A 9359-nucleotide genomic window follows, 5' to 3' on the forward strand; every position below is an offset into this window, starting at 1 on the left:
AAGTTTACGATCTTGTGGGGCTGCATTATTAGCTGTCCAGGGCCGCATGCAGCCCGCAGGCCGCGGGTTGGACACGCCTGATCTAGATGGTGGTCTGTAAAGAACAGTCCACGGTTGCCCTAGGCTGGAGAAACTCTCAGGTACTACAGCCAGCTACAGCTCTTGTCACTCAGCCCACAAGTACGTCCCCTGACTCCGAGTCACCCCAGGGTTCTGCACCTTTTGGTGCATCGGGGTCAGGTCTGGGTTCTTTTGCATTGCTTCTGGGCCTCTCTGCAGAGGTCTTGCACCAGGTTGTGTTTTCTCAGCCATGGCAGGGTGTTGTTCATTTACCATCTTGCTCTAGCAGTTGGTACTGCAGGCCCATGGCTTGGAGGAGGTTGAATTCTGTGAAAGAAACAGGAAAAAAAAAGGTCCCTTGGTTACATCACATCCTTTCTCCTGTTCCCACATTTCACGGTTTGAGTTATTTCTCCTCCTGCTGCTGGTTTTGTAGATATGGAGAATAGAAGGCTCTGCCAAGGTGCCTGTGAATCCCTCGCTGTACGGCCAGTTCTATGGAGGGGACAGCTATATTATCTTGTATGACTACAAGCACGGTGGAAAAACAGGACAGATTATCTACACTTGGTAAGAGAACCAAAAATGCTCAGCACTGGAACTGCAGGATGCTGGGGTCCACTGCTGTGAGACCAGATCATTGCAGGCTGCTGCTTACCTTGTGATCCACCGGAAACTAGGTTGCTCCCTGCAGACTAAATGCAAGTGGGAGGATGTGGGGCAAGAATAGGTCAGTGCAGAAAGGAATCGGACACATGTAGTTGGGCCCTCTGACAGTCCCCAGTGGAACTGAGAAAGCAACAGCCACTGCCAGGGAGGGTGACTGTGGGGTGTGGCTTACAAACCATCATGAACTGCATAGCTGAAATCTTAAGGGAACATTCCAGTGTGTGGTTCTGGCTAACAGCCCCTGCAGCTGTTGTTAAATCAGGTACCACAGATGGGGAACAATGGAAGATCGTGGATACATAGGAATCCCTGCTCACCTTGTAAAGGTATCCATTGCCCTGGCTGATCTTGCTGCTGTCTTCCTCCCTGGATATTAGTGGATCCCCTGCCACACCTACAGGGAAATGCTGTGCAAGTTGGTTAACAGCCAGGAGCCCCTTGCCTTTTCCAAACCTCTCCAGGGCTTGGGAAGCTTCCCTGCGCCCAGAGGGCCAGGCTGTTAGATTTTTTTTCCTTTGTTTTTCAGGCAGGGGGCAGATTCCTCCCAGGATGAAATCACAACCTCTGCATTCCTTAGCGTGCAGCTGGACGAAGAGCTGGGAGGCAGCCCAGTCCAGGTAAACAAAACCACTGTGCCTGTTTGGCATGTGTGGGCCTTTGCCAGGGCAAGCCAGTTTCCTGCACCCCATGCCAGTGAGGCAGACTGTGCTGCTCAGAACGAATAAACTTCCCATCATCACAGCGGGTGGGCAGGGTCAGTAGCTGACCCGGTTTGCTGGCAGGGAGGAGGAAAACCTTGGCTATATTTAGCTTCCCTTTCCCATAGGCCACTGTATAGCTCTGACGTGCAAACTGCCAGAGTCAGCATATGTATCTGATTTGATTCTTGGCTGTATTTAAAAATCAAGGTACAAGGGAAAAGCAGTGTGGTCGAGAGGAAAGCATCTGGCGCTGGAGGGTAAATGCGGGAGAGAGAAGGAGGCAAAGAGCCCCCCAAGAGCTTTACGAGTCCCGCAAGGTTTCCAAGCTGGATCCACAGTGGGGTGGACTTGTCCAGAGGGGCCGTAGCTTTGGGAAATGGCACAAAGGCACAGTGCAGCAAAGTAAACCCACCCCCTCCTAAACAGCTGTACATTTGGGCTTTGTAAAGTGCCCATCTCTGTAGAGTGCAGATCAGGGGTCAGCACGCGTGGCACGCGAGCCAATTTTCATCAGCACACGAGGCGGGAGCTCAGCCCGCCCCCTACCCCATGCAGCTGGGAGCTTGCTCAAAGCCTGTGGTTTAACAAAAGACCAGAGGATGCTCCCAGCCACTACCTCAATGGGAAAGTTCTGCATCTTCATTTATTTATTAATGAAGCTCTTGTAAGTAGGACTGTTAGTGATCTTTAAAATGATCACCAGCACTTGGACCGTACCTAGTGGTCCAAAGGTCAAATTTCAGCACTCCGCCTTGGAAAGGCTGCTGACCCCTGAGGTAGGTGCTTGTTTGAGGGGTATAAAGAGCAGTGCAGGCAGCATAAGAGTTAACATGCCTCTTCTCTACTTCTCCCAAGAGCGAAAGCTTCTGAGGGTGCAGAGAAGGGACAGTGTTTTCCAGCTGGAAGCATCAACATTCAGCTTGTTTGTAAAAGAAAAAAATACCAAAGTGTGTATGTGCAGAACTTGAGTGCATGGTTCAGAGATTTCCCGTGACTCTGAAGGCGACATGGGGACTGAAATCCTCCTCTGAGCACAGCTCACATCTGCAGTGAGAGTCGGTTTCCCTTTCATTAGATTGGATCCAGGCCTGTTTGCTTGGTCATTTCCTCGTGCAGTTCTCTGCCACCAGAGCCCAGTGATGGTGTACCAGCCTCTGTGCTCCCAGCCCCATCAGAGCTGCTAGGAGAGGCTTTTTGCTGCACCAAACCAGCAGCCTCAGCAGTAGTAGTGACTCAGGCCTTGCCCACTGTGTTCTGGGTTATGGTCAGCAGAGTTCCTGATTCCTGTTAGTGTCTGCCCCGTGGCTGTGTGAGAGTCCATCTCTTCTGGTGGCTCCTGCAATATGGCAAGGGTCTTTTCATAGCTGCATCTCCATCAGGTGGTCCCAGTCCCACTCAAGGGACTTCATAAAGGAAAGCAAAGACAAGGGAGCGGTTCAGCAGTGTTGCTAGAAGGCACCTCACTCTTTATGCTAGTGTTTGTTGCTGCTACTGGGGTTGGGCTGCTGCAGATGGGTCCCCACTCTGCAATTTTTAAGGCGTAATTTACTCACAGACCAGATTGTGTATGAGAAGCAGCAGCTTGGTTCCCCGCTCCCAGGAGGGGCATGTTCTGAGGGAGAAGAGGAGCAGCCTGTTTGGGAACCTGAGGCTGCTCTGCCTCGTCTCATAAGTGATGCTGAGTTTCCTCCCACCCCAGAAACGAGTGATACAGGGAAAGGAGCCAGCTCATCTGATGAGCATGTTCGGTGGGAAACCTTTGATTGTCTACAAGGGTGGAACTTCCAGGGATGGAGGTCAGACAGCACCCGCTGCCACACGGCTGTTCCAGGTCCGTTCCAGCACATCTGGAGCCACCAGAGCTGTGGAGGTATGTGGTGGGATAGCCAGCTAACTTGGACCATTGGATTTGCAGACATGAGATCTGTCACAGCACATTCCCTCTGAGAGCAGAGGTAAGGCCAGTTCATCTTCCAGTGGGATTGTGCTAAATTGAAACAAACGGAGTCTAGATAAGCTATCCAGAGCTTCCCCTTTTCCTGGGGGTAAACAGAATAATCACCTTGTTCCCATGAATTTATTAATAGAGGTTGAACCTCTCCAATCCAGAGCTCTCTCATCCAGCAACATCCATAATCTGGCATGCGTTTAGTTAGCTGGACAACCACTTATCATGGGTGTGGCCAAGTTTCCTGTGGTCCCATAAAGTTTGTTTACAGCCACCCAGTCCTGGCTCTCAGTGTTCTGTGCTGTTATTTAGCTGTAATTTACCCCTAAATGTCTTCTAAGAGCCCAGTAAGCAGTGGAAGTGCTGGTGATGTGCTAGACAATACTGACCTCCCATAGCCCAGCAAATTCCCTCACCCAGCACCAGTCAGGTCCTGAGGGTGTTGGACAAGAGAAGTTCAAGCTGTACCATTTATGGTGTTGAACGCTTTCCTCCAAAGGACTTTGCAGACTAATATAAAATGAGACTTTCACCTGCCATTGAAAAGCATCAGTCTCTGGGTGAGGCTGCAGCAGTGAGTTTAATAACACACAACAATGGTGCTTAACAGCAAAAGGCAGGAAGTGACAAGTGTTTTTTATCCAGACAGAATTTGAGCCAGGACACAGAGTCATCCCCTTATTCTTAGAAAAAAACAAATCCTACGTGCTCATACTTGGTATCTCCAGCAGCCTCCTAGCTCTGTGCTGGGGTATTGGTTCATTACTGTGTGTTTGGCATTTCTACTCCCGCCAGGGTCAGTCACCACTGCCAGCAGCCTAAAGTTTGTACTTAAATATTGTGCTGTTGTTTGGAGATCTGGCACGATCCCAGCCCTACCTGTTCTTGCGGCAGGTCATCACACGCCCACACACACCAATTCAATCTTCTCTTGCTTGTTATGGAAACTTTCCATTCCAGCAGCTCACCTGCATCTTGCTGAGTGTCAGCCCTTAGTTGTCGCTGTTTGCATGGTGGGTGGATAACACTGGTTTGGAAGTGCCGGGGGTGCTGACCGGGGGATCACAAAGAACTTTCAGTAGGGAAATTCCTGACCCATGAGGTGCTGCGGTGCGGTTGTTTTCCAGCTGGATGCTGTTGCTAGCGAACTGAACTCTAATGATGCATTCATCCTGAAAACGCCTTCTGCTGCGTATCTCTGGGTTGGCCAAGGAGCCAGCGACACCGAGGTCGCTGGGGCACAAGAGGTGCTGAAGATCCTGGGAGTTCGCCCCGTACAAATTGCCGAGGGCAGCGAGCCAGGTGAGGGATGCAGGGCTGGGCCATAGAGACTCCTGCACTGGAGCTGCCATTTCTTACTGTCCTCTGCAGTTCCCAGAGGGTATTTAATTTGGGCTTCCCACAGCATGGCCCAGTGAAAAGGTGAGCTTCTGCCTCTGCAGAGCTGATCCTTCTAGGCTCTGTGCACTTAAAAATGGTCTGACATAGAGGGGAGAGGCTGGCAACTCAGCAGGAGGTATTCACATTAGGAGGCCTCTGGCTTATCTGGGAAGTGCAAGGGGAGTAGGAGAGGTGTTCACATGGAAAGGGGAGATTGCTGTGGGCAGCCATTGAGCCCCCATTGCTTGCTATCAGGTCAGTTGTGCAGGGGCCTAAATATTTATCCCCCCCACCCAACCTCCATGCATCTCATTGCTACTGACCCTGCTATTGAGGCCTTTGGGACCCATTAGGGAAGGGTCCTGGTTGGAACCAATTTTAAACAGCTAGAAAATGATCTGGGGACAAAGCCAACCCCACCCCTTTCCGAAGAGACGAACATTAGACTCTTCCCGATCAAAGTGCAAGCAGGCAGCTGGGGACGTCATGTGCTCTGCTGCTGCCCTACTTAGAAGCTTACCTATGTGTGAGGCATTGCCCTCCCTCGTCAGGGATCACGTGCCGCTCCCCAGCCTGCGTTAGCTCCATTGTTACGTGTGGCTGCTTCCAGAACACCTGGATTCAAGAGCAGAGGTGCCACTGGGGCAGCCCTGTTGCATAAATCCTTGGCATTCATGCTCAACCTCGGCCCCTAATTCCAAGCAACCTGGGGGTGGGCAAGGGAGATACCTTTGCTGCCCCAGTGTTTTGGACAAAGCACTTTAGAGCATGGGGGTTGCCCTGCCACTGCAGCTCCAAGGTCAGCTGCTGGGCAGTCTGGTGCATTGCACGGGCACAGAATGGCTACTCCAAAGACCCTTCATTGCATGCGTGGGTAGCAGCCACTGGGGACTTTGGCAGTGGGCATTAGAAGAGCAAATGGCCATTCTCTGTGCATGAGCCGTATGTCCCGCTGCCCTTCCTGGTCTCAGCCAGGAGAGGGGATTAGCGAAGTGACAGTGGCGTGATGGCAGGTGGATGTGGGCTACGGGAAAGGAGCATCACTGTGTCCTTCTCTCTTGCAGATAGCTTTTGGGAGGCACTGGGTGGAAAGGCAGCGTATCGCACCTCCCCCCGGCTGAAGGACAGGAAGATGGACGTTCACCCCCCTCGCCTCTTCGCCTGCTCAAACAAGAGCGGACGCTTCATTGTGAGTGTCCAACGGACTGGGAGGAGGGGGTCTTTCAAAACTTAAGGCCTCCCGCTGCCCAGATGGGGAAGACCTATCTCAGCGACACAGCAGGCTACAGGTCTCCCTCTCCTGCCACCCCAAACAACAAATGCACAGGGGCTTCTGCCCAGGGAGAGTGCTAGCCCCATTCTGCTGCAAGGAAAGCAGCAAGCTCCCAAGCCTTGTTCCCATGACAGTGGATCTCTATTGTACCAAGCCCGATCTACTTTGCAGGCTGCTAGGAGTCAGGCTCCTGGGAGCATGGGGGTAATTTAAGCTAGCTGTGGGGCCTTAGCCAACTTCTCCTTCAGCTGACAGCTTTCCCCCACTTTCAGAGGTGACTGGAACCTGCAGAGGGACTGGTGCAGGGAGGGCCACCCAGAGGAGCAAGGAGGGGACATGTGGAGGCACCCTATTATCAATGAACATTTTGGCAGGGCCATGGGGGGCAGTGCACCTCATGAGTGCTACCATGACTCAGCTGTTAGCCCTCTAGCTGACAGGACTCAGCAGGCCAGCCTTCGCCACCAGGTGTCCCCTACTGTGTGGGAGAAGACAGTATCTGTGCTGCTTTCCTCCCACAAGATCATCCCAATTGGCTAGGAGAGAGCAGAGCATTGCCACACCTACTCTGCAGGGTCTCTGGTCCCAGATCCTTAATGAGAGAGTAATGGGTTTTCCTCTCTTTCTTCCCAGGACCTCATCCTGTCTTCCAATATTTTCTTGCATACCTCTTCTTATGTGACTGCCCCTTCCTGGGGCTAACCATGGCAGCCCATTCTGTCTTTGCTACTTCTTGTGGGTGAATACACCGTTTGATGCACTCAGGATATCACCTGGTCCACCTAAGATCATCTTCTGCCTTATGTGCTTGTGCCACCACCTTTCCCTTCCCTGGTCTGCAAACATGCATCACTTCCTGACCTTCTCAAAGCGTGCCCTACACATTTAAATTGGTTATGTGGTCTGCCCATGACATTTTTGGAACGCTACCATAAGCCCCATAATATTTTGAAGGATTGTAGTTTATTATTGATTGTGTGAATGTCCATGGTTCACAGCCATAATTTAGCCCCGATCCAATGCAAGTTTTTACACTGCAGCTGTCCCAAAATCTTAAGGGCCAGACCACATGATGGACATGGCTTGTCACTAAGGCTTCATTGCCTGTAGCAAGACAAACCGCTACCATCACATACCTTGTTCCTGAGTGGCAGTACCAGTGCTTCCATGAACTTATTTCCCCATGTGACATAAAAGTCGTGCATACTTGGATGGCTTTCTATGAAGTATCTGATTCCCCCCCTCTCACCTCATTCTTTTCAGATTGAAGAGGTTCCCGGAGAACTGACCCAGGATGACCTTGCTACAGATGATGTTATGATCCTTGACACATGGGACCAGGTGCTTTCCAATATGTTAACTAGGGGGGGAGCTAAGAGAGGTTATTGCACCTAGACCATATGGCTTTAGTCTGAGAGATCCACAGTTGCCATAGAAATGGATAGGATTGTGAAATCCACACTGCTGCAAAATTGGGAACAAGTCACCTAACAGGGACGGGTCAGATATTAAACTATAATAATTTTAACTCAAAAGTGGAGGATGGAGCTGGGATTCTGCTGCTTCCTTTGGTCAGATGATGGACCAAAGGAGACAGGTTCTGGTGGATCCCAGAACAGTCTGCTGTAGCTCTCACACTATAAATTCATGAAGGGCTGGTTCCATGACTTGTTTGTATGTGCCTGAGCAGGCAGTCAACATACACCACTTCATTACATTGCTTAAGGGAACAGGACAGCTCCTTGATTGCCTCACTCTGGTAAAACAAAAGGCAGCCTGCAGAGGGGCAAATGTAGCTGTTCAGTGTAAATATGCAGTTCAGACACCAGCTGATTCTCCCATGTATTAGATTAACATGGAGTTGTTCCCATGCTGTAGAATTATTCCTGGCCAAAAGCTCTCTCACAGACTTCACCAGCAGTAGCAATCACTTTGTTTACTGGTATGAGTAGGTGAGAAATTCAGTCAAAGTAGCATGGATTTGTTCTAGCCCTGCATCATGCTCCGAGACATTTTTCAGTCTTGTTTTGCATCAATAAAGGCATTTTGTTTCTGACACCGTTTGATGGTTAATTTGTAGGTCTTTGTCTGGATTGGAAATGAGGCTCATGAAGAAGAAAAGACTGAGGCTGTGACATCTGGTAACAATCATGTGGCTCTCTCCTACATAACTCTTTTCTATTTATCTTTACCTTCAGTTTGCTCACTTGGAGTTGAATGTTTTGAAAAACTCCTGTCTATGTGAGAGCATAAAATTGATGTACTACATTCACAAGGTGTTGCTTACCTCTGGAAGGATCTCTGGTCCATAAGCTAGTGATTGTTATACATACTGCATTCTGCTTCCAGCAGTGACAAAATAACTCTTAGGATAAAGGAAGGATTTTACTTATACCAATCAGAGAATCTATCCTTTTTTCCCTCTCTCTGCTGCTTGCTCTTTAAGCTCTATACCTAAATGCACAGATGAGCAATATAGTCTTGTCAAGTTGACACATGCAGTTTTTTTTTTTTTAAATGTGGGTAAACAACTGTTCTTAATGGAAAGTTAAATCCCTAATGGGAACTAAGTAGTCATTTTGTGTCTGACAGGACGTGATGGTGCTTTGTTGTTTAAATAGTAATATTCACTAGGGCTGCAGTCATGTAAATCACATGTGAAAGGAGCAGTTTGTATCCCTGAGTGAACCCTTCATGCTGCTGGGCTTGTGATCGAAAGCATCTCTTGGGACAGACCTAGGCCAGCAGACCTAGAAAAACCCCACTAGCAAAATCACTTGTTTAAAAATACATTTTAGAAACTAGAGCCACCCTGACAGCATGCCTCTGTCCCTCACTTAGCTTTTCCAGAGCCTCTTTCTCCAATAGCTCCATCAGGAACTGTAGTGATTTTGGGGATCTTTTTACTTGTGTATTTACAGCTAAAAGGTACATTGAAACGGATCCTGCCAACCGAGATAAGAGAACTCCCATCACGATCATCAAGCAAGGATTCGAACCTCCCACCTTCTCAGGCTGGTTCCTGGGCTGGGATAATGATTACTGGACTGTTGATCCTCTGGAGAGGGCCATGGCAGAGCTGGCTGCTTAAGTCAAGAGGATCCTTTTTTTAAATAGAGCAAATTTGGTGCCTTCATTGCGTACAAGAGCTACTTCTTCCTGCTGGAGACACATTAACATGGCAACTGTTTTCAATAGCCAACTAGCTGTGCAATAATTAAATAAATTCATGATGAGTCCTATCACCCTACCCGTTGCTTTGAACACAGTATTTAATACAATAAAGCTTACGTGGAACATGCGAACACTAAAAGTGGTCATGTTTGTT

At 49.4% G+C, this 9359-nt stretch overlaps 1 protein-coding gene across 3 annotated transcripts in view; it reads left to right on the forward strand.

Moving 5' to 3' along the window:
• Positions 1-9344, forward strand: part of GSN (gelsolin) — a 50652-nt gene extending 41308 nt beyond the window's left edge. For all 3 annotated transcript variants that reach the window (XM_075015437.1, XM_075015436.1, XM_075015435.1), the window contains exons 10-17: positions 497-630; positions 1256-1346; positions 3130-3300; positions 4506-4680; positions 5823-5947; positions 7295-7372; positions 8112-8172; positions 8953-9344. In XM_075015437.1, coding sequence (XP_074871538.1) covers positions 497-630; positions 1256-1346; positions 3130-3300; positions 4506-4680; positions 5823-5947; positions 7295-7372; positions 8112-8172; positions 8953-9122 — 1005 coding nt within the window. In that variant the 3' untranslated portion in view covers positions 9123-9344. The remainder of the gene's footprint in view (positions 1-496; positions 631-1255; positions 1347-3129; positions 3301-4505; positions 4681-5822; positions 5948-7294; positions 7373-8111; positions 8173-8952) is intronic.
• The last annotated feature ends 15 nt before the right edge of the window (positions 9345-9359 follow it).

Source organism: Carettochelys insculpta, chromosome 21 (genome assembly GCF_033958435.1).
Source record: "Carettochelys insculpta isolate YL-2023 chromosome 21, ASM3395843v1, whole genome shotgun sequence".
In the NCBI taxonomy this organism is placed as follows: Eukaryota; Metazoa; Chordata; order Testudines; family Carettochelyidae; genus Carettochelys; species Carettochelys insculpta.